The following is a 24,946-nucleotide window of genomic DNA, read 5'->3' as shown; positions in this document are numbered from 1 at the left end:
AAAAAACATCTGTCATGTTCACTCCATTGATCTCATGCATCAGCGGGCAGGTAAAGCATTATAATCAAAATAATTTGCTAAGGTGCAGAATCAGAATATGCAGTATGGGTGCTTCCAAGTACATACAGGTTTACCCAGTATAAATATGCACAAACAAACTATAGCTCTGTTTTATCTACAAAACAGGATTTGATTTAAGCACATGTACTGTGTTAATCTTTCTCTGCATCAACAGAAAAAACAATCTTGACTTCTGCAATATGTTGTGATTTGAGCCATATGGTGTGTGAGAAACAGGTGGAGCAAAGGCTGAGCAAAAAGCATGCAAGGAGAACAAAAACATTTTTAAAATGGTCAAGATAAAGAACTACATTTGTGAGAATCCCCCTCCTAGCAATTATTATCAGGAAAAATAGGTAAGCTCTTCCCAAAGAAGAACTTACCCAGGGAATATAGCCTGAGTACAAGAAGTTATCAGCAAGCAGGCTGTAGTCTTTAGAAAGGTACTCCTAAAAGCTATTTGACATATGATTTCTAAGGCCATATTTCATCCTATGAATTCCTAAAGGACTGTTCTGTCTAACTTTATGTCAAGTATTGACAATCTGCTGGTTGTGCTATGTTTTTTCACCTCCATTGCAGAGTTTTATTTCAGTGTCTTGATTGCGTGATTCTCAAACCCGCTAAGACTCTTTTCAAAGTGGTTGCTGGGGCACTTCCCAAGTAAATATTTGTTGAAGTGCTTATTAGCAAGACTATTTCTTTGTATATTTTCTGTTTCCATGAAAATTCTTATTAGTAATGTTAACAGAAATATAAGATGATTTGCAAAATATGTTGATATTTCTAGCCTGACTAGTTGAATAGGATGGTTTAATTAGGGTATTTACAATTACTAGTCTTATTTATATTTTTCCTTTTGCTTGACGTCTGTTTTCTTGTTCTAGCCAAATAGTACGTAGTTGCATGTTCCTATGGCAAATAAAGCTAAAGCAGTCATCCAGCTGTTAAAATTAGTGTTAGATCTGAATTTTCTATGGATTTCCCACTGCATGGCAGGAAATAAGCTTTCATTGCTTCTCCCCCTCCTCCCCATCTAGCCTTCTGTTAGATTAATACCAGAAGCATGAAGTAACGTTTAACAGAAACTTGTTGCTTTTAGCTCTCAGAAAACTTGGCAGCCTCTCTAGAAATGAAGGGGGGAGGGGGAACCTGAAATTTCCATTTGCAAAAGAAGAGATCTGAGGCATTAGGCATAAAGAAACATTTTTCTCCCATTAAACTTTGGAGGTTTTAAAAGTAAGCAAAAGACAAACCGTTCTTAAGTTTAATGAGGAGCCACGGTCAACTGTTTCTTCTCTTTATGCACTCATTGACTGGCTGGTAATGGCTATTTTTGTGTCCCTTTTTCATACTGTTACCTAATTTATGTCCTGTTAGCCAAGTGTATAACTAAGTATATTTGTCGTCTTTGTTTTAAAGGGTTTTTCAGATAAGTTTGCAGAACAGTGTTGGGAGCTTGCAGCCAAAATGAATGGTGTTGCTCTTGAATGCTGGGATGCTTCTGTGGCTGTTTTAAGGTTTCAGTAGTACAAAGAAGAAGAAAAAAAAGGCAATGTACAAACAAGCATTATGAAAAAGAAGAGATACCACCCTCAGCTTCCTATCTCAGATTCCACAGTGGTCTTTAAACTAGAGTACAAAACTCTAATTTATTAAAACAATGTGTTAAAGACTGTCATCTGTTAATTTCCTGTGATACTCCGGGATCAGCAAGCATATTTTATTGCTTCCTGTGGGCCTAAGTCTACATTGCTCAGTGTGAATTTCATTGGAAGTGTGTGGGATCGTGGTCACAGCAGTACAGCCCTAGACTAAAGAGAAACTATAGGACTTCTCTGGAAACAGCCTACCCAGGCTGCTGAGGAACAGAACTACAGGACATGCTGAGATGTTTGGAGGTGAGGAGTGGAGACAGGAACACATATAAATCAGTAGTCTTTACAATTTCTGCCAAATAGCATTTCCACACATCTCATGTTCCCAAAGTCAACAAGTTTATCTGTGTTTCAGTGTACCATGCTGCCTCTTAAAGCTTCAGCTACTGATTGAAATGGGGAGTAAAAGGCCCTAGCTGCTGCAGATGGGGCAGCTGGAGAGATAAGTAGCTTTGTGTCTGAAGCAGCGAAGAGCGTTGCTTGCTTTACAGTAGGTACTCAGCTCATAGTGACAACAGGTCTTGCAGCAGTTTGCAGCATTTCTGTTGGTGTGGAAGGTGAGATAACCCCAAGCCCTCACACGCAGTTTCCTGCCCTGCCCTGAATGCTAAAGGCAGATCCTGTCACCAGCATGCCAGGTTATGCTATAAAAATGGCATATATAATACTGGGGACAGGGAAGCGGCAATATCGGAAGAATGGCTGGGCCTGGTCCCTCATTATTCTCCAGAATAACCCAAAATGGAGCTGACATAAGATAGTGTTTGGAGAAAGGGGAAGAACAACAGGATTAACCTGGCACTAGGCATCCTGGATGACTGGAGGTGCGCATGTGCCATTTCATGCTTTGCATGTCAAAAGATGTCTGGTACAGAAGCTGGCCTGGCCTAAGGGACCAGATTTCTACATTTCTACAGTGCTGATCAATTAAAGAAATGGTCAGGAAATACTCTTCCTTCTCCCCTTTTCCCTTATTCATTCTGACAGGACCCAAATATATTTGATTCTCTGACCCTCTCCCCCACCCTACTATATTTTTAGGATTTTGTTGAGGAGGGGTGGTAAGTGCAGTGGGGTGGTTACATGATTGATAGTTGTCTGCATCCAGATTTGATAAAATGACAGATATAGACCAAAGGGGAGCAGAAAACTGCTCTGGCTTGGCATCAGAGACAAATCACAAGGGCCCCAGACTAAGGAGTGTATGGGAACTTATGAATCAACTCACTGCTTGCTGGGAAAAGGATGGTCTAGAAAGGGCAACCATAGGATAAAGACGCCCTTGTATCCAACCACTGAGTACCAGATGAATTGTGGTGCTAATCTGTGGTCGTAATTGTGAACTAGTGTAACTATTGCATTTGCACCATGTCTTCTACCAATCATTAACTTACTGGCTTAACAGCGATATGGAAATGTTGCCTGTAGAGCCTAATCCTTGGAGTTTTCAAATGTTTGCTCATAAAACTATCTAAAAATGTACTTATGTACAGAAAAACTTTAATGACACTGTAGGGAGTTTAGCTGCAGTATCAGAGTTGAACGGTTAAATCCTAAGCCATCCCCAGTCACATAAACAGGCTGATTCTAGCAAAGGGAAGCAATTAATCAGCTACAAAACCAGATAGCTATACACAAGTTAATAGGGTAGTGCTCTTGTGATTTGAGGCAGAGTAATTTTCTGTCCTGTGTTAGCAAAAATCCTTTTGATTACTAAAATATTCTACTTAAGTAAGAAATAGCATGATCTTTTATTAGATCAAAAGGATATAGTATAAAAACTGTTACCTATTCCTAAAGACCTTGCCCTGTTTATATCTTTAGGCCATTATGACTATAACAACATTGCCACTACTTATATGAGTAATTTGGAGTTGTATAATTTATTGATAGAGACATTTTAAGGTGACTAGTCATTAACAAAAAATGAGTTGCTTAGACTACTAAAGTCTTCACACTTTAAAGGTAGTTCTGAAATAAAGCCATACTCTGAGCTAAGCAGTTATCATCAAAAGAAGAGCAGACCTCACAGTTGCACTGCAAATAGACAAAGTCTCATAAAAGTGCAACAAACAGCTGACACAGGACATACTACATTGATCCTTTAAGTTCAGAATTCAACTGCAAAAGCAGCCAACACTTGATGATTCAGAGGAATGCAAAATCTAACCCCTTTCTTGCCTTGCAATTACAAACTAGTTAATTGTGGCTGTGCTAAGGAAGACAGTGATGAAATTCCTTTCTTGACCCTTCCAGCAATTGACTTGTGCCCTGGAGCATGAAATTTGATTACCCATGTAACTTACTTTCTTTAGGCAGTTTCTTTTGATAACTCGTGTGACAACTTAAGAAAGATTCAGGCCAAGTCACAAGGACACTCCACTGGTTGAACTCCAACTTACCTTATTTTCTTATTTGTTTGATAGGCTTCCGTATTGTGTGCTGGATTAATAGATTTTAGATTTTAACTTGAATAACCAGTGTAACTGTTGGGCATGATTTTTTTTTTCACCAGAATGGTACTGATGAATGCAGTCATGCTCCAGGTTGCCTTTTTGTTCAGCAGAGATTCCCAACAAGCCTTAAAAATCAAGTTCTTTCAGTAACTAGGATCCAGACTACTGCACTGCCTCAAAAAGTCTTGGTGAAATTACAACAGAAGAATCACAACTTGCTTTGAAGTTCTCCCAGAAGTTCTGGTGGCAACAATTTTTATCATTTTCTGAGCTATAGACAATTGTGTAGTATTATTCTGCAATGACAAACAACAGCTGTGCTTCTTCACTGAGGCAGCAGTTCAAAATGCTCTGGTTACATGCTGCAAAGCACTGAATCATTACAGCCCCATTTGTTGCCACATACTTGTTTGAAAAGAGTGAAATTTAATAATCTGTTTTTGCCTGGTGGCAAAGTGGGTTCACAAAAGATAGGCTTGGTCTCAACCATAGCTGCTGAGCTCTGTGATGTGTCACAGCTCCTCACCTCATCAGTCATACTAACACAGCTGCTTGTTGGACCTTTTTCAGCGGGAACAGGGAAGGAAGAGTTTTCACCTGGACCCTTTTGTTGATCTGGTTTTCACAAATAATTGCATTAGCCCACCAAAGAAGGAGGCAAACCACAGAGTGGGCACCGGAAGGGTTAAGGCAGGAAAGGGAAGAAACCAGACCAGTTTTGCCACCAGAGAAAAGACTGGTTGTAACTACACCCAAAGTCTTCAATGGATAGTTTTATCTCAACAGACTTTATGTCTGACTGGGTATTGTCCATCCTCCTTTATGCAGCTAGCCTGCATAAAGCCTGAACCAACTCCCACAAGCAGGCTCTGGCTCATTTGACAGACATGCAGTCATGCCTGCACCTTGTGTAGATGAAATCTGTAATGCTAAATGATCAGGTAATGCAGCGATTGTGAGTGTGAAAGCCTGCTCTGAGATGACGGCATTTCTGAAGTGGCCGCAGAGAACTCTCCTTCCTTGTTATAGATGGTACCAAGAAATGTTATTGTCATTTGTTGATGCTCCTGATTAAAATGCACTTTTTGCAGACGTTCCAACATTTGATTTTCACTTATATGAATTACCATGGAAACTAAACTTTTATTGGGCATGCTTGCATACTCAGGGGTAATGAATTTTAAAAGCCCCTGTGAGAATGTTTGTGTAGGTACTGGTGTGTTATAATGCTTGAGCTATAATACAGTTGATGTAGTAGTGCAACTGCCATGAAAGCAGTTAGCGAGGCTGACTGTTGAACCATATCATACTTCTAGCTCACATGAAAGTTTCCATACCCTTCTTCCCGACTTTCCTTAATAGCAGTCCTGTTGGGTTTGTTCCAGCAAGAGTAGACTGTTTTCAGCTCTTTAGTTTTTTCAGTTTCACTTATTTGCTAATTTTAAGCATTTCCAAATCATAAAACATCCAAAGGAGCATTTTTTGTTGTTGTTTCCATTTTTAAATTCCCAGATTCTTGCCTGTTAGACATTTCAACTTATCAAGCTATTTTATGACCTCAACAATGGTTGTTTTTGAGTACCTCCTGTTATTTTAGAAATAAGCCATATTCTTTCTTCGTCCTTTGCTACCAAAAAACAGATGATACTGACTCAAGCAGGTAAAATTTTCCCAGCATAGATAAATGAGAGCAAATGTGTGCTCTGCCTGATCTGAGCTTTGCTAACACCCCACTAGTGTGTAGGAACTAACTAAAGGAACAATTTCACTGGCATATCTTAAATCTTTTCACAGGGATGGTTTATCCATAAGCACAAAGTTACTTCTTTCCATACTGTTAGGCTTCACTATCTCTGGGGAGATTTTTGCAGACTATAGCTTACATTTTTTTTTCCCCCACTTAAACAAAAACAAAAGGAAAAACACATGAGATGAAGGGAAGGTTAGCTGCTTTTGGCTCTGACTGTGGCGGGGTTAAAAGTAATTCTTACTTCTTCCAGCTGTGAGCGATCCTTAACTTTGCATTCATTACATGTATATGCTTAATAAAAGCATTTTAAAAATAATTTTAAACAGGATGTACTTTTTCTTGTTTGTTCAGTGACCAGAACAGAGGAGCCAGGTTCAACACTACTGCAAATGAATCACTCAGACATTCATAGAGACATCACAGGAGAGGAGCTCGGTTAGATTCTGGCTTATTAGAATTATTCATCTCGAAAGCTTTTCTTTTTATATGTAAACTACATTAGACATCAGGACAGCCAAGGCCCTGTTGTTCTTCTTTGTGTTACTGTATAACCTAGATTCCAGATTCTAATGAGCGATTACAAGTTTATATCGCGGTAAATAAAGGTTTTAGCCAAATAAAATATCCCCTGGAAAATGCAAGGCACGAACTAGATTGTAAGTAACACTGTTTCCCCACAACAAACAGGAACAGTAATATCTGTAGTGTTTTAGATGTGCGGAGTGCTGCTTGAGCTTTCCCTAATTTCACAGGACCCCTGTGCAGCAGGTGTGTATTGCAACCCCCATTTTACTCCTGGGGAAACAGATGGAGAAGGGTAGAGTGACGCAGCCACACAGCAAGGAGCATGATTGCTATTTGGGATGCTCTGGCTCGCTGCCCTGAGCGCAGTCCACAAGAGTCGCTCGTGTCTCTCATCTCTGAAGTTTTCTTCGTGGCGCTGACAAGATGCTCGTGCCCAAAAAGCGACTTGGTTATAGGCCCGACTCCTGGAGCGCCCAGCTCCACAGCACGAAGGCCTTTGGCGGGCAGCTGGAGGTCGTGAGCAAGGGTGGCGGGAGGAGGAAGATGGAGGGAGGGCGGCCGCCCCTCCTGCGCCCAGGTAACGCACCCCCGCCCCAGGCAAGGGAAACCGGGCCCGCGCCTTCCCCGAAACCACCCTATTTACGCAGCTAATCTCACGGGCAGGAAATTGCCTCATGATTCATGTTTATGTCCCTGCGAGGCTGCCCCGGCGTTGCCCCGCGGGAGCCGCCAGCCCCTCCGCTCCTCGCCCACGTCCCCATCGCCCCTTCCCCGGCGCCCGGGGGGCCCGCTCCGTCCGCCCCCCGCTTTCCATGTGCCCCCCCCTTCCCCTGCTTCATTTCCGTCGTTTATTATCTTTTTTGTTGTTGTTGTTCGTTCCCCTCTTTCTCCGTTCATCTTCTTTCCTTCTCCACTCCCCCCCCCCCCGGGTCGTGTTCGGCCGCCCCGCACCCGCGCCCCCGGCCTGCGGGGAGCGAACCATTCCGCCCGCGGGGGCAGCCGGGGCCCCGCCGGGGGGCGGGCGCGCCCCTGCGCGGGGCGGCGCTGGCTCCCGCGCGGGGGGCGGCTCCCGGCTCCCGGCGGTGGCGGGGCTGGGACGGGGCTGGCGGCGGCTGGGCGGGCAGCGGGATGCGCGGCGGGCAGCGGCGGCCGGAGGTGGCGGTGAGTGTGGGGCCGCGGAGCGGAGGAAGGGGGCCGCGGGGCGGCGTGCGCTCGGCGAAGGGCTGGGGGAGCCGCCGCGGGGCGGGCGGGCGCGGCGGGGGGAAAGTTGTCCCGCAGGGGTGGAAGCGGCGGCGGCTCGTCGCCCTGCGAGGGCTGCTGTCTGCGAGGATGGGGAGAGGCTCCCTCGCAGGGAGCGAGTTGCGAACAGCTGCCCGCGGTGTTTGCCCATTTCCAGGGCAGTTCGTCCCCCCGGCCGTTTCTGACCGTTGGGGGTGCGCGCGCGGGGGGGGGGGGGAACGGCCGTTGGGCGGGGGGGGGGCGTGACAGTCGCGCCGCCGCGCGCACACACCGAGGCCGCCGCCTCCGCGCCCCTCGCAGCGCGGGTCTCGGCCGCCGCTTTGTCCAGTCGCCGCTGCCCCGCTGCGCGCTGCCGCCGAACAAAGCCCTGCTCCGCCGCCGGGCTGCGGTGCTCGAGTCCCCCGCCGCAGCCTGCGCTGCGCTTTGGGGGCAGAGGGCGAGGGGAAGGAAGGAGCTGAGTGCTGATTTCTGTTTTTCTTTTTTTCCTCCTCCTCCTCCTTTCCCAACGTCGATATCCTACCTGGTAGAGGAAGGAGGAGGTGGAACAAGACTCTTTGTCCGTGCCTCTTTGTTAGGCTGGTGGGCTTTTGTCGCTTCCTACAGCCGCTTCAAGTCATTCTGCTGGGGAAAGATGGGGTTTCTTTCAAGGCTCAGCCGGTGATTGATGCTCTCTAGGCACCGCTGGAGTTTGGCAACAGGAATCCAGCGTTACATCTGATTGGCTTGTATGAATCAAGATTTTTTTTTTTTTTAGCCCCAGTCTACCCTGACATGTTGAGAACTCGTAATTCACCCCTTCTTGTAGCTTTGTCAGCAGTGGAGGCTGTGGTGTGCTTAAGTGACTCCTGGAGCTGCAGGCTGACTGGGAAATGTTTGTAGATCCCATCCTTCTCAGAAAGCTACCCGCCCCCCCCAGCTAAAAGAAAAACAGGATAGAAACTGATGGTCCATACTTTGTCTCCTCCCACCTCAAAACTGTCTGAGAAATTTCCCCATGTGGAGAAGTGTCAATAGTCTGGCTATGCTTACATAAAGGATCGAGAGACGGGGTTTCTGTTCCTGCCATCGAGCTCTTGTGTGATCTTAAACACATTACTTTGTCGCCAATTCCTTTTCCCCGTTTGCTTATCTTGTCTAGTCTACATGTCGTCTAGTCTACATGTCGTCTAGTCTACATGTCGTCTAGTCTACATGCCTTGGCTCATCATGTGTCCGAATCCTGCATTTCTGCCTCTCAAGGGCAGTTGTGTGGACATGTTGCCAGTGAGAATGCGGTGAATATTTGATCTCTGGGGACCACATTGCCCCTCTTTCAGGGGGAAGTTGAATATAAGAGAGAGGCAATTTTGCCAGTTCTCAAATTTGGCAAATTTCTGAAATATTTCTTTTTTTCTAGGTCCTCATTCTGCCTCAAAGATAAGGTATTACAGTAGAAAAGGAAGAGACATGGAGGTGAAAAAGGGCACTGTAGTGCAAAATGGAATCACAAACAAGGAAGAAGGGCTTGCTTTCCCATAGTGAAAGGAAATAGTGTAGGAAAAAGTTATAACATGGAAGAGCACTTACCCGTGGTGTCAAAGGAAGGGATACGTTGAACAAAGAGAGTGTCAGGGTAAGAGTTACTTTTAGGGCAGTCAAATGGTAACCACTTACCATTTTAAGAGCCAGTAACGCCCGTTTATGATTGTTTTAAGTGCTTCCTTTTCCACACCAGAAATTCCTTCTCCTTCCATCCCGACAAATACTAAATCAATTCTTTGGGGTGTCCATGTTTTCGCTGAGGGAAAGGAAGTCTTTGGCATCTACCAGGACAAGAAGGTTAGTCATTTTTACCATTTTCTTCCAAAACAGTTCTTATCCATACTTGTCAGATACATTTAGCAACTAGTGTCTTGAAAGTATGCAAAGATACCACTTGACCATTATTCAGAAGGAACAAAGGCCATCGTAAAAATTTGGAATATTTCTTAGATGGGAAGCAGAGGATGGGTCAGATAAAAATAGCAGGTTCACCTTGAGGTTGGAGTTGGGTCAAAGAACTAAAGGATTTTGGATAGGAAGTGTCAAGATCTTGGCTCTCTTTTCCACTTGAAGATCTGGAGGAGAGTTGAAATAATGAAAGTGGGAGAAAACGTGCTGATAATAGTGTCAGGGCAAGAAGTAATGCTCTGTTCACTGTAAGTGCAGTGTATTCTCTCCATGTTAATTTGTTAGAACAAACAGTTAATTCTGATGTGTAGTAGCTGGCAGTATAGCAGACAGTGCTTCCCTTTCCATTAACTAAACAGCTATGAGATGATGCCCTGTTTCAGGTGTTCAGAGCAGCTGTTATTCCTTTAGGTTTTGTTTTAGACTGTTGGGGCACATCCAAGATGCCATGGAAATCCAAGAGAAGTTTTTCTGTCTAGAAGGTTTTTTAAAAACCTCAATATAGGAGTGAATATGGCCAGGCTTTTTTTTTTTTTCTTACCTGTATCCCTTGCAGGTGTGCTCAGATATTAATTGAACTGATTTATTTACCTGTGTTAATTATTTTAAATGGTGTCACTGCAGGTGTAGCACCTGGATTCCTCACTTCAGGGAATGAAATCCTGAGACTTCCTGGTAAATGTTTCACTGTATTTATGTAGGCAGGTACGCAGCATGGTTTGGTAGCACAACAGCCACAGAGGACACGTCTGGCCAAGTTTAAGCCACTTTAGCTGTCACTGTCATGATGGGGTTTGCCAAGCACTTGTGATGAGAAGCATTTTGTTTGGGGGCACGCTCACTGCCCTAAAAGTGCTGGAAAATGAGGAAGCATTAGAGAGCTGGAGGGGATGTTTGGAAATACGGGGCAAGTGTCTCAGGAAGGGAGACAAACTGAGGAGAAAAGGACAAAGGAAATAAGAGACAGAACCTGTCAGGGTAAGTGGGCACTGAAGGCAACTGATTAATGAAACAAACTGACAGACCCAAAGTGGCAGTGAAAGAAATCAGAGCAAAGCAAAGTGAATCATGGGCAAAGGTTGCCTGAGAGAGGAGGAAACTGTAACAGACAAATAGATAGCAAAAAATGGCAAGGACATCCAAGGAGGAAAAAAAAGGAGCAGAAGATCTTTAGAGCTGTTTGATTAGTCTATGTATTTTCTGGGGCTTGCTCATCTGCTGTGTGTGGCAAGCTCTCACTGAACATGGTAAGGGCAGCCTAAAGGCAAGTTTACTGTGTCAAGTAGCATGGGAAAGGAGAAACTTTTCCATAGGGTCTTTCTGCTCCTGTACGGTGTATGAAGTCAAATTCATAATTGTTTTTGAGTCAACCCCCTCCTGAAATTTTAGTTGAAGATCAAGAGAGTCTGTATTTCCTGGGTTTCAGGAATGAAAATTATATTGGTTTAATGTATTACTGTGCTTTTTCAACCACACCAGATATGTTGTTTGTTTTGTTTTTGTTAGTCTGCACAATTAGATTTAAGCAATCATAGGCCACCAGCCACCAGCAGAGCTTTCTGTTTGCCATGTCTGTATGTATTTTTTTAAATCTTAATTTGCAAATCTTTTAAGCATGCTCAATTTTTTAATAGGAAAGCAGTTAATGAAATAGTGCTAGGAAAATACCTGGGAGCTCATTGTTACTGGAGTGAGATGAATCAGCCATTGGGTTAGATAACTGACTTTAAGCTTAGCTATCAGAAAGGTACCTAGGTAGAGAGACAGAATACAACTTTTTGAAGTTGGATTGTTCTTTGTTAGCCCTGTTTTGCTGCATGAAAAAAAGAAGTTCATTGTTTTAATATAAATCTCTTCTAAAACTTTTCTTCTTGTTGGTGAGTTTTGTTTGGGCAGAAAGAATCAACTCTCATATTAGAAAAGCACTTCTAGCTTCAACTTTGTTTCATCTGGACTAATTCAAATTAACTATGGTTTGTGTGTGTACAAATTAAAGAGGAAGTAATGATACCTGCTAAAATAATGCAGTCTGAATAAGTGTTTTAATCTCTCTTGTCCTGCCAGATGAGTAGGAATGGGATTAGATTAATTGAAATGTGTACTTTAACAGTTACAGTTTCAGCTAAGAATAGCTGTTATTGAAAAAAAAGTTACAAAGTTTCAGCATTTCCACTGTAATTTTCTTTTGGATTCACTCAGCAGTCAATGTCTCTTATGTCAACTTTTTAAGATCTCAAGTTGTAATCACTGAGCTATAATAGTTACACAGTAATGAATATTTTTATTTTGATGCATATTTAAAATCATCAATTTTCGTGACCTGATAAAATACGTGGTTTCATTCTACTGGAAAGGGCAACTGATGTGACAACTTCTACAGCATCCATCCTTATAAAGTAGGATAGAATCATGCTTATAAAGTAGGACAGAATAATTTAAAAAAATGCATTTAGGTGCAATTTTGGCTGCTTACTTGGAGTAGCTGAGGTAGTCACTCTAGTAAAATAGGTGTGATTTATTAAGGGCATAAAGTTATTTGGGGTGTTCTTGTTGTTGTTGTTGTTGCACTGCCTTTTTTTGGGCCACTGAGCTCCTTCTCCAATATCCAACATGATATTTTCTTAGAGAAAAAGATAAGCTGTTAGAGCGGCTTCCTCTGCCGCTCCCTTTTCCACATCGGAAGCCTGCAGGATTACAAGGGAGGGACTTAGTCAAATCTGATTCACAGATATTTGATTTTTAATTTGTTTAGTGTTGGTGCAAATGCCAAGCTGTGCGCTTTGGGAACCAGAACTCCCTATACCCGTAACCAGACGTTCTGATCATTTGCATCATAGGGATCTGTAAGATCTGTATCATGAAAGGCTGGGGACTGAACAGTTTTCAAGGCTGTGCTGGCAGGGAATTAGATGTATCTCAGGATCTAGTATATTGTGTTGCGGGGGAGGATGAGGAGGACAGGGAGAAGAATGTAAGTGGATCTGTAGATAAAAGCCTTTCCGAGTTCCCCAGTTTTCATCAGAGGTGACTATGATCCCCATTAAGGATGTGTCCATTCACTAGTTTTTGGGTATAGAATCTCAACTGAATTATGCAGGTGGCTTTCTGTGAATATATTGCTTTAATTTGACAGGAGGCTTTAAGGGGTTGGGGGAAGACTGATTTACACATGAGTGTTTTTGGAGATAAATTATAGAGCCCCGCAAGTTTTACTTTCAAATAAGTTTGAGTTTATCAGCACTTTTTCTTCTGTAAAAATAAGCAAAGTTAAGGAAAAAACACAGCCTTGATTTAATCAGGAGCAAGTGCATTGTCTTAAGATTATGCAGAAAAGAAGTAAATGAGCTCGGTAATGGAGTAGTCCATCTTTGGACGTAGGTGTGGCAAACCATGGGAAAGTTAAATCTCCAGGCTTTGAAGCCATTAGCACTCATTCACCAAATTTTGTTCAGGGTGAAAAAATTAAGGAGGCTTGCTTTTCTCCCGAACCGTGTGTGTTTTACTGGAACAGATGAAACAAAGGTTCATTCAAGAACCTTCTTGTTTCTGAACAAATGAAACTCTAACAATTTGTGTGGACTGTGACAGCGATGGTTTCCTCTCCTGGCCCTCTGTCGCTTGGAGTATCACGTGCTTCCCGTGGATGGTTGTACCCTGCTCTGGGAGCTTCTGAGGACAGAGAACACAGTGGGGCAGGAACTGCTGGGAATGACTTCTTGTAATGTTTTCTAAGAAACTGCAAAAGAAGAAACAGTAAAGTGCAAAAAAGCCTTAGAGGAGAGAGATTCAAATTTAAGAGAGGCAAATTTAAGAACTTTCTTAAAAAAAAGACTTTATTTTCAGTCAAAGGAACACCTCAGCTATTTCTGAGGGATTATAACTGACTTGGTTGGTAATGTAACAGCAAATTGTATGCCATGGAAGGCTTTTCTTAAGGGAGGTGGTTATCCACTGAGGCAGAAGTAAAGGAAAGGGAAAGAATTGGATGTGGTGAGAAAATATCACCCAAATCTGTGAAATAAATGTTGGGCAGAGTTGTACCTGTGGCTTGATAGAGCTGCACTTCTATGCTTCTAAGCTGGGTGAAAGGAATTTTATTATAAAGCAATCCTGTGTTATAATATCTTAAAACTGGAATCCTTTGTTTGTCTCGCAGCCTGTTTGAGTCATGAATCACTGTTTCTTCTGGTCATTAGTAAAACAGAACTTAATTTGGCCTGGGCACTGTACAGATGAGACATGATTGGTAATGCTGTATACATTCACTTCTGATGACTTTATAAATACCAGATGAAATCATTTTGCTTCCTTCCAGACAAGGCAGAGTGCAGTGTATGCTCTTTAATGAAAATCGGTCTAGCTGCTTGTTCGATGAGGCCCTCTGTAATCCTGGTCTCAATAATATGGTTTCATGAGAGCAGATAAAACTGTTCATTTTGAGCTGTTTATTTGTTTAATTCACTAATTCATTGGTTGTTTATTGTTTTTGTTCACAGCAGAGATTTGTAGAAAGTTCTTTTCAAAAAAAAAAAAATCCAATTATGGTTGGTTGGTTGACTTCTCTGATCTCTCATTCTCTAAGAAGAGAGATGTGTAATGAATTCTCAAACTTGAACTGAAACTGTATAAATATTTAATCTTTTAAAGACATTCTTCATCTTGGCTATTATCAAACCCAAGTATTCTTCAAAATGATCGAAAGATTGGATTTTCAGTTAGTTAAAAACCCTTCCTTCTCAGTTGTTCTCTCTTTAATGTCTGTCATATTGAATATGTGGTAGCCATGGTCTTGTGAGATAGACAGGATGCAAACACATGAGGAATGAACAGCTGTTTTTTTCTTTGTTTTTACTAGTGGTTTCACCAGCCATTTTAAACAAAAAGCAGCAAAGGCAGAGATGCAAGAAATCTAGTTATTTCCTTTCCTTTCTTTTAAATCAACCCTTCCTTTTGTCTTTTGATTCCAGGTTGTCCATATTTTAATTTTCTAATTGATAATATAATTATACTTTTTGGTACAGAGCAGCATGAAATTTTGTGAGACACTATTTCTTTATGTGAAGTTGAACATGTCCCAAGAAGTTACAACATTTTCAGTTCTCTTCTGGGGAGCACTGGGCTCGAATTGTATGTTTCATAGCACCTTTCATGAAAGCGATATGCAAAGATGGTAATGTAGCAGCAGTTTTAACAGGATTTCTGTACCATTGCTTAATATTTTGTGGGCAGGCAAAAGGCAGACTGCCAGTTCTAAAGGGTGGGAGAACCACTTCTAACTCTTGTTAGCGCTCAGTGAAGGAACCAGTTTAATTAAAGAGATCTGCATGTTGACTGTGTCTCTCTAACTGCCTCCAGCGAGCAGAGTGCTGAGATCCAGGGATAGTCCTCTTAGCCATGTTCCCAGCAGTAAAGGAGCCTCTAATGCTGTAGAGTTTTTGAGCTGGGAGGATTAGTGGTAGCAGGCAGTTAGTAAGAGAAGGCAAGGCAAGCTGGAAGGAATTAGGGAAAGAATCTCCCTGTGGGGCGAAAGGCCCGGCAGGGTGAAAAGAACAGTAAATGTTTAATGTCAATAAAATAACCTGTTGAGCATGAAACTCTGGTTTAAGAGCTATCTGCTATCCAGACTGTTTCCCACAATTTGTTCTGGAATACTTCAGGCCTGTGGTGCTAGAGAAGGCAGATGTGGAGCCTGAGTTGCCCTAAGGAGGTAGGGAGGTGTGAGGGGCTCTTCCATCTGCCTGACCCCTTGAAGGGCAGAGCCGTTGCCAGAGAAGGGTGAAGTTCGTGTTCTTGGAGACGACTATCAGGGTAAAGCCTGCTGCTCGCTGTGAAGAGAGGTGCCTGACAGAGTGAAACTCTCTCCTTAGAAGGAGTGAGAAATGACCTCTGTAGACAAAAAAAAAAAAGCATTATAAAGTGAGATCAGGGTAGAGATGATTCATGCAGTAACAGAGGGGAGGGAAAGGGCCTGGCTAGCACAGCAGGAGAGCGCCTTCCAAGGGAAGAAAGCAAGGAGATAAGAGCCAGAGCCGCTGCAAAGAAGTCTCTCTCCATAGGGATTTAGCAGGCAGCTTGCTTCTTTTGGGGCTCTCCTCCTAGGAGAATAAAGCAAAAAAGCATGGCAAGCAAATTCTGTGCAACAGAGACCTGAAATGTTGAGGTTGTGACTACTGAAGCTAAATAGGTGTCTCATCTGTAGACAGATTAAGCCATCTGTCTCCATTCTTTCTTTTTTTTTTCTGCCACGTTTCTATTTGCCTGTCCAGAATTGAAGTGCAGAAAGCCTACAGATGGTCACCATTAATTTTGTCACTTGATGCAAATTTTTAAGGCCTTTTTTGTCAACCTTTTAAAAACAGATGTGTGTGTGTGTAAAAAAACAAACAAAAAACAAACAAAAACCCTTTTCTTTTGATAGAGGAACCCACTAGAGATCTTCTATTTGGATTTTGATTTAATTTTAGTCTTTAGTGGCTGGGATCGAATTTTGGCATTTCTTTTAAGCCAAGTCTCTTTCGTAGCTGTATCAAAATTTTTTATAGACTTTGAAGAATCACTTTGCCTTCGTAGTCTGGTTTCTTTGGAACTTTAGAAATTGTTTCCTGCCCAAATATTTTCTGTGCATACCTGTTTTTAGGTAGGGTTCTTTGTGATTGCAGGATGCTGGCATTAGGTGGGATGAATTTGGGCTATGAGCTTTCAAAAATAGTCTTCTGCAGAAAAGCCCAGCCTTCTCAATGATTTCTTAAGGAAGCCACAGGAATTCAAATAGAACTCAGGAGCTATGACTAGTAACTACCTGCACAGATTTGAGATCATAGATAATACCAAATTATCAAATCAAGGTATATGGCCTTTTAAACTGATAGAAGAAATCCAGTCAGGTTTTTTACAGCCTTCACATTAAACTTAGAGTGTCCTTTCCAAACATCGTTTAACATATTTCTTTATGAATTGTCTCTGGAAATTTTTGCACAAGAAAAGTAAGTTTTGGTCTATACTGCATATTTAAAAAATCTTCTCAGAATATATTTCTTAAAGCAATATTTTTTTCTTTGGTTCTTTATTTGCAGGTCAAAATTTCTCTGGTTCACTTGAATTAGCTTTGTTTTAACCACCCTGTAGAAGACAAATATGATGCCAAACAGAAGTAACCTCTCCTCCTTTCAGAATATTGGAACAGGTAATCAATTAATAAAAATGAAGTTTGTTTGTCATTTTACTTAGGTGTTTCTGAATGTGTTGTTGTCTTTGGTCCTTTAATTCTGCTGACGCTTAGATATCTAAGATCAGTGCTCTGCTCTTACTCCATGCCCAACTCATTTTACCAGCCAAAAATGAGACCACAGTTGTGGTATCTGGATACACTGTGCCCAGTCAAGCTGTCCATCCCCCATCAGTTTAATATCTGGTTGGAATACATATAGATGACCCTCAGCTAAAGAATTCAGGAAAGTAAGATAAGAAAAGAAATGAAAAACAAGAACTGGGGAGGGGGGGAAGGGAAGGGAAGGGAATGGAAGAAATTGCTTCCATATAACTCCAGGCAGCAAATGCTTTGCCAAAGAGACGAGCCTTACACTGTGCACTGAGGGTTACTGAGGGAGAGCTGCAGCTGACCTTGAGGTGGGATGGCTCCTATACACACCACCCGGAGCTCCCTGCCCAGCCTCTGTAACTGCATGTGAAGGCAGCATCAGCTGGAATGTGTAACAAATCCTGCTATATTCATAAAGTTGCATCCCAAACATTAACTTAAAAATAAACAAAGCAAACAAGCTCTGGTTTGTGGGAAGAAGTTAAGGTTCAGTTAAACATGTGCTGTAGTCCAGTTGGGGTTTAACCTTATGATTGCGGGCACTGCGGCGTTGGAACCAGAAACACAGGAATTGGCACGAGGTATAGTATAGAATAGTTGAATTCAAATGGCTACATGAAGGTATTGTGACCTTTTTTTGCTGTACTTGTTTGGATTTAAAGTACAATGAACCCTTCATTGCTGTGGTGAAAAGGCCTGAAAGTTTCCATGAGCTAACTTGGTGTTTGGCAAAAGCATTTAGTCTTCTCAGGATTAAATGTGTCCTACTGGTGTTGTAAGGGAGTAATAAACAATTATTAAGGTTCCATTAATGTGTCTGCTGAGCTATTAATATAGGAGTCAGTGGCACGCAAAAATATTTGAACCTCAGTTGTGTTCAAATTATGATTTGCGCAGTACATTTTTGATTTGAGATTAGCTTTCAGATTTAAGAGATTTTTGAAAAAGGGCAGGCAAAAGAAAATAGAGGTTATGTTTTGTTGCAGAACAGAAGGGTAAGTATACAAGGCATATAGGTTGTGTTTTATATATTTGTGGTCTCAATAACTGTTTCACATCTTGTTCTTCCTTGTAACACCACTAATATGATGAGTGCTTGATCCTTTTCAGATGACTTTGTTTTGTCTTGACAGTGTTATGCTGAACATGGGTCACATTCTTCCTTTTGTTCATTTGAACTTTATCATTGCTATTCATCAAAAGTTGTGAAAGTAATTAAAAAATATCAAGTAAAATGTTAAATTATAAGAAATTATTTTGCTTACAGCAGTGATAGCCTGATAGAGAGCCCCGTAAACTTAGTGGTTCAAATGCAACTTAGATAATTGTATCATCATAACAAACATGTTAAAAGTATAGCAAATAAAATCACAGTCTGCATAAAAATATTAAATTCTGTGTAGTAGTAAACCCCAGATTTGAGTCTGAAGCTGCAATAGATGCTTTCAGCCGTTAGTAGAACTTGTAATTAACATACTCTTAGCCAGGTCCATGATACTCAAAAAGATGTGTTTGCTTTCTTCCATAATGTTCGCTTATTTTATCCTCTGCCTGTTCAATTCCATTATTTGTGACAGTTACCTTTGTTCTTAAGTTAATGGGTTTTTTCCTTAAGAATTGAGGAGAATGTGTTATTATGCACTTAGACTTAACATAGTTTGCATAAGTTAGAGACCATTTTCACAAACCTGTGAAACAGATGGATATTGAGTGATGCCCTGGAGAGTAATGAATCCCAGTTTTTTCTCCTTGTTGACAAAGTAGGTCCCATAAACAAAGACCCCCCTCAAAGAATGCATCACTGCCTTCCACCAGATGTGTGAGCCTGGTGATCCTCAATGAAACTGGATCATCCCAGCTCTGCTCTGAAGCTGTGGTGCGGGGGTAGGGAGGAATACAAATTGTGTGTCTAGATTAATATAATTGTCTGAAATGGTATTCAGAAGAGGATTAAAGTATCATCTCTGAGGATTTTAAAAGCGCTTTACATGTTAAGATGTTAGGTTTTCCTCTAGAGTGGCAGTCTGAGACTAGGTTTCCCGTGAGCTGGCTGAAGTCACGGGTGAAATGCGATTGAGCCAAGAGTAAATCCCAGAAACAATCCTTATTTTCAGAAGCAATGCTCAGTGGCACCGCAGGAATTGACACTGAAGAGTGACTGCTTTATTAGTTTGAAGCACAGATAGCCTAGCACGTCCAAGAAACTGCTCTAAAGGTTAATGGTGCCATTTCTATGTCAGCTGAGGTCTAAGTGCAAGCCTGCTCAGGGTCCTCTTATCTGCCGCAGCGATTGCTGCTGTCATGAGCTGGACTCTTCTCTGCTTTCTGGAAAGTGGAACTCAGGACTCTAGGCTGGAGCTTGTCATGTAGCTGAATGATAATATCTACCACAACAAAGGCTTTTTCAGTCTGTGTCCTCTTCCAGAATATCATTTATAATTTTGAACGTGTGACCTGGAACCTTAAACTGCTGTCAATAATTTTAATGGTCATGTGATTTTTTTTTTTCCTTGAATTAAGTCATGGAGGCTAGCATTATACTTCCTTAAGGCTATCTTTTAACTAAAATGCTATTTGCAGATGCAGTTATGCAGCTTTGTGTTTTAAAAACTTTAGAGCACTGAGCTAAAACACCTTGAAATTTGGACCTCAGTATTATACTTTTCTTTAAACCTTTGCATTACAGTCCACAGAGTAAGTGGAAACATATCGAACTCTTTATGAGCTTTGAATTGGGCTCATTAGTGTATTGGGAGGCAGAGCACGTTATTTGTACAGGTTAAAAGAAAAGGTGGTTCACAACAGTATCTTAAGTTCTGTATCCTGAACTTTGAGACATGCATTCAGTTCTTCTCTCTCCTGTCAGCTTTGCATCTTGCTCTGTATCTCAGTTCCTCAGCTATAAAAAATTAGGACAGTAATGTTTCTTACCTCATGGACGTCTCGGGAGGCTCAGGATTATAAAGGCTGTGAGCCACAGTGTCCTCTGATGGATAGGACACCAAAGGAAGAATCTAGTCTCTTCCCAACTGTTTTGCTGATTTGTAGTATAAATTTGGTGATATTTCTTTCCCCCTTTTTCCTCAGTCTTTAACTGCAAAAATGGGTTTTGAAGGTTGCATATACTTTCCTTTGTCTAACGATCCGACATACATTGATAACAAGCACAACAATTACTAGAAAAAATGTTTTTTAAAGTTAATATGCAGGCATGTGCATGCAAGAGGCTCCTTACTTATTTACTAAAAAATTTTTTTTTTTCCCCTCTTCCTTACAGATTCCAGTAAGATTATGGCAGAGTATAGCCACACACAAAACCAGATGGAATTACAAAATGCTAGTTTGGAAAAGGGTTCTGTGGTGAATTCACTTGAAAATGGTCTCCAGGATATTATGGAGAACCTCAACCCGAAGAAATATTCATCAAGTCTCAAATTTAAAACAAATGGGGATTATGCTGGTTCTTATTTAACCCTTTCCCAACCTGTGCCCGCTAAACGCAGTCCTTCCTCCAGTGTTAAAAATACGCACTCAATTACCAAAATTCAAGGAGGTAAGCTGTTCCCTTGTGAGAGCCCATATCTTTCAGATAAAAGCATCTCTGTAAAGCATTTGAGTTCTGTATCTGGCACTTCTCCATCCTTTGACGGGTACAGTTTGGGAAGGACAGACTTTGATATCCACGCCAACAGAGAAAATGAAAAATCCATTGGACCTCTGGATAAGTTTCACTACTCAAAGTACAGTCAAAAAAACAAATCGTACGACAATGTCTACTTCCCAGGAATGCTGGACATGAAGAAGATCTCAGGCTCTCTTCTTACAATGTGGAATGGAAGCTCAGGGAGTGAACTGATGCTTTCACCTGTAAACAATTCAGGGGCGGCCAGCATGCCTTCGAGCCCAAAGCAAGGCAGGAGGATGAATATTCAAGACAGCCTGGCTCTTCATGCGAGACCAGTTAAACACAAGGATGTGGTGACAGAGCCTCTGGGTTCACGACCTAGGAAATACTCTGGTGGATCTCTAAGTCATATGGGAATGTACAGTCGTTCCCTACCCAGACTTTATAAATCAACAGAAAGCCAGTTGATGCCATTAAGTTTGCCCCCGAGAAACTCTCTGGGTAATACTAAAAGGAAAAAACTTGGAGAAAAAGATCTACCTCAGAATGTTTTAGATGCTGATAATTACCTGAATTTTTCTTCTTGCAGCTCAGGGGTTTCGCCACATGCAAATTCTGTGTCTGAAAATAATCCCTATGTTAGTTCGACTCTTAGTGTTCCTCCAAGCCCTCGAATTGCTAAAAAAATGCTTTTAGCTTCTTCTTCCTCCTTTCTTTCTGATGATTTTGATAGATTTGGGCTCTCAGGAACAAGTCCCAGTAATTCATTCTCCCCTGTGGATTTTGACAGATCATTCTCTGTCAGAAGAAACCTTTCCACTAGTTCCATGGAATATGATGAAATGGATTTGGAAAATTTCAGACAGACACCAAACTCGCTGCAAACTTCTGTAAGAGAGCGGAAGAACAGCATTAGTTCCATTTCTGGAAGAGATGACCTCATGGACTATCACAGGAGACAGAGGGAAGAGAGACTTAGGGAGCAAGAGATGGAACGTCTGGTAATTTTTGCTTTTAGTTTTTCCTGACAGTTAATGTTTGCAAAACGTCCTTTCCAAATCTAGCCATTAGAATGGTACAGTAAAACATAAGCTGTTGTGTTTGGAAATTCAGATCTTGTCTACTTGAGATGCATTGCTTATTATGGCAGTCCCTGAAGCTAATACTAAAATAGTATGCTGCTTTAACAGCTCAGATTGTATTATTCAGCCATCTTAAAAAAAAATATATGTTGGGACCCACATAAATTATGATCATTCATCCTGTGGGCTCTGTTAAAATGTCTATGTACATAAAACCCACAAATTGCACTGAAGGGACCCAGCACTTTTGTTTAGTTCATGGCTGTTCATTTGCAGTAACTGGGTAAAAAAAAAAAATCTATGTCTTCATTGTAAGCTGCTTGGAGTCATGTTTGCGTATGTGCTGTGCTGTGGATTCAAGTTGCATTGGTGCGGTAATATTCTCTGCTTGGTTGCAGCTTTTCCTTCTGAATGTTTTCATTAAAACATAGGCTTCCCTGCTTCCCCTAAAACGGGCAGTAGCAGGAGGGGACATAATTTCTTTCCTTCTGTCAGCTAGCAAAAATCTGGAGCAAAACAGCACATACTGCCTCAGCACTGAATTAAACTTCATAGTAAAATGAAACTTAAGTGTATTACTGAAACAATTTCTGGGGGGAAAAAAAGTATTCAGAATATACAAAGAGAGGAGAAACAGTTTTGTATCCAGTTTTTCCCTAAGAGGCTACCTAGCATTTCTTTGAAAAGTTTTTGCAGTGACTACAGAGTCTAACTGACCCTGTTTGCATGTATTCAAATTATACAGATTTTATTGTTCACCAAGAACCTGAGGTCATTAAATGGGCTGATTTGTATTAGTGAGCACTCATCTTAAATGTTGTATTTGTGTGCTTTAAATCAAATCTTTATATTTTTGAGGAAAATGAAAATAGGATGCTCCTAAACCTGTCTAGCTTGTGTATAGTCAAAGTAGGGTCTGCAGTAAAGTTCAGCTCTCGTGCATGCCTATTCCTGTAGGCCAGAGTGGAAAGATGCACAGAGAAATATGAGGAGAGAGTGGTGGTTGGTCATTTGAGGTCACAAATAAGGGCGCAGTGAGTGTGCAGGGTCATGGCCCCCATTCTGAGCCAAATGTTTAAATGGATTCAGCTGAAGGATCATAACCTGTTCAAATCTTTTCCTCCAGTCCTATGTACATCCTTGACACAACCTCAGTTGTGAGGAATTTTTTACGAGGGCAAAGTCCTTCATTTTCGTCACTGTTCTGCTCAGAGGTATATTGTATAAAATACACATTATTGGTTTGCAAGACATTGTGAAAATGTTCAGCTTGGCATGCTTTTGAAGTCAGACATCTGAAATTCAGGCCCAGATTTAACAAAGTGGTAGGCGTTGCCCCCTCCCGCTTGCATTTGATGTTACCAAGTGTGCTTTTCCACATTACGTTATGCAGTTGCCACTGGAAACATTCACAGACTCCATCTGAAGCCGTGGCTTCTGGTTTCTCAGAAACACCAGCAAGATTTTAAAGGATGAGGAGAGCCAGTTGCAAGTAAAGTGATTCGATAGCTGAGAAAGGTTGTTACCCTTTGCATGCAAAAGCAAAAAATGTTAGCAGAAATGCTTACAGATAATTTCTCTTTCTTCCTGCTGTCTTCTCCCTACCATTATTTGACTCCATTTTGAAATTTCCTCTCTTCCAGTCCTTTGGAAAACAAGATCTTAATGTTTTTGTGTGTGTAAAGTGGTTTTCTTATTATCAGAGGGTTTTTCAATCTGTAATGCTGTAAACATGAGAGATAATCGGCCATAAAAGGCAACACAGTACAATGTATTTATGTTTCAAGGAACAACTCTTCTGTGGTGAGGGACTGAAGATATTAGGAGGTTGTTTCTGCATTCAATAATGCTAAAATTTGTCCTGGTTTTATATGTGGATGTAATGACTAAATTTTTTTCCCACTTCCCAGGACAATACTTTTTTCAAGTCCTGATGCTTTAGCAAGAGTGTTTGCCTTTTTTTTTCCCAACATGTTAAATTTTTTGAAAAAAGATAGTTTTGTTTGTTGCATATAATTTAAACAGGAAGAAATTTCCTCCTGCTTGAATTCATCTTCCCTTCAGGATCCTGTTAAATATTATTTTTTCCTTGTTTTATCTGGTTGAAGAGTTGACAATCAGGGCAGTGTCTCATCCCAGTGGTCAAAGAGTAATAGAGAATAACCTGCAAAATTGGTTTTCAGATCTTTGTGAGGAAGGAGCATATTTGTAAAAAAAATTCACTCTGTTAATGTCCCTCTAGGAGCCCCCCATCAGCCCTTTGTACATGCAGGGCCTGACCTGGTCTGTTTTGGTTTTGGCTTTCTGAGTGGGCAGAGCTCACTGATCCCTCTGGGCAGGGTCTTTGCACCTCCAGCCCGAGTTTCCAAAGAGCAGCTTTGTCCAGCTTCACTGGGACATAGCATGGAAAAAGGTTAGAGATGCCCCAGGTTTGCGCAGGCCTGCTTCCAGGGGAAAGGAAAAAACAAACAGGCAAGTGTTCTTCAATAGCAAAAATGTGTGTTTTGGAATCTTAAGTGCTGAGCAGAAGTCCAGGTTGAGCAGCTGGTAGATAAATGGCTGGGGAAATGTAGTCCATTTTTATACAAATTTTTGACTCGTGTATATTGTGCTTTTGAAGCAAGATAGGCATAAGAAAAGTTTAGGACTATTCAGAGAACCTAATCAGAAACATGGCCCTCCTTTTAGAGTATTAGACCGCTTTACAGTCCAGGTATAAAGTGGAGCTTCGTTTGTATCGGTACTGCTACTACAGCGCCTGCTGGCAGAGAGCAAGTTTAGGGTGTTGTGTTTGCCAGCTGCAATTCACCTCTGAATTTTTTTATCATAGACACATTATAGTTTAACTGAGTATCTGCCCTTGGTCTTTTTTTTTTTTTTTTTTTTCTCCATAGGGATTATTCTATGAGTTTTACTTGTGATATTCTGCAAATCTGTGAAACCTGTGCTTAGTTTGCTTTTTAAGGAGGAGAGGCTTCTCTGGAAGGTTGCATCTGAAGCTGTTGTCACAGCCTGCTTGTGAAACCCAGTGGTCCGTTGTCATTGCCCAAAGGAATAAGCGTCAAAGTTAAAAAAAAAAAAAAAAAAAAAATAGTGAAAATATGCACTGCAGTTTTTTGGAATGATTTAAACATGTGATTTGTTACCCCTGCGCCAAGCAGAAAAGTCATGTATGTACTTGTGTATTTGGTATTTCCTTCTCTCGCTTTCTTTTGATTTGCCTTTTATGGCTAGATTTACCAAAACTAGCTGAACACTAGTGTCATTTATATTGCCAGACTGTTCATCTGTGACTTGAGAAACA

The 24,946-nt window shown here is 41.4% G+C and overlaps 1 protein-coding gene across 5 annotated transcripts in view; it reads left to right on the top strand.

Moving 5' to 3' along the window:
• Positions 1-7,573: 7,573 nt before the first annotated feature.
• PHLDB2 (pleckstrin homology like domain family B member 2) overlaps positions 7,574-24,946 on the top strand; it is a 71,303-nt gene continuing 53,930 nt past the window's right edge. For 4 of the 5 annotated variants that reach the window (XM_067300651.1, XM_067300657.1, XM_067300642.1 and 1 more), the window contains exons 1-4: positions 9,425-9,506; positions 10,242-10,292; positions 16,691-16,800; positions 20,213-21,561. In XM_067300651.1, the coding sequence (XP_067156752.1) occupies positions 16,752-16,800; positions 20,213-21,561 (1,398 nt within the window). In that variant the 5' untranslated portion in view covers positions 9,425-9,506; positions 10,242-10,292; positions 16,691-16,751. Of the gene's footprint in view, positions 7,611-9,424; positions 9,507-10,241; positions 10,293-16,690; positions 16,801-20,212; positions 21,562-24,946 lie in introns of those variants that run through there. The other variant, XM_067300634.1, reaches the window with a different exon arrangement.

This window comes from Apteryx mantelli, chromosome 1 (assembly GCF_036417845.1).
Source record: "Apteryx mantelli isolate bAptMan1 chromosome 1, bAptMan1.hap1, whole genome shotgun sequence".
In the NCBI taxonomy this organism is placed as follows: domain Eukaryota; kingdom Metazoa; phylum Chordata; class Aves; order Apterygiformes; family Apterygidae; genus Apteryx; species Apteryx mantelli.
This window is presented reverse-complemented; position numbering and strand designations above follow the sequence as displayed.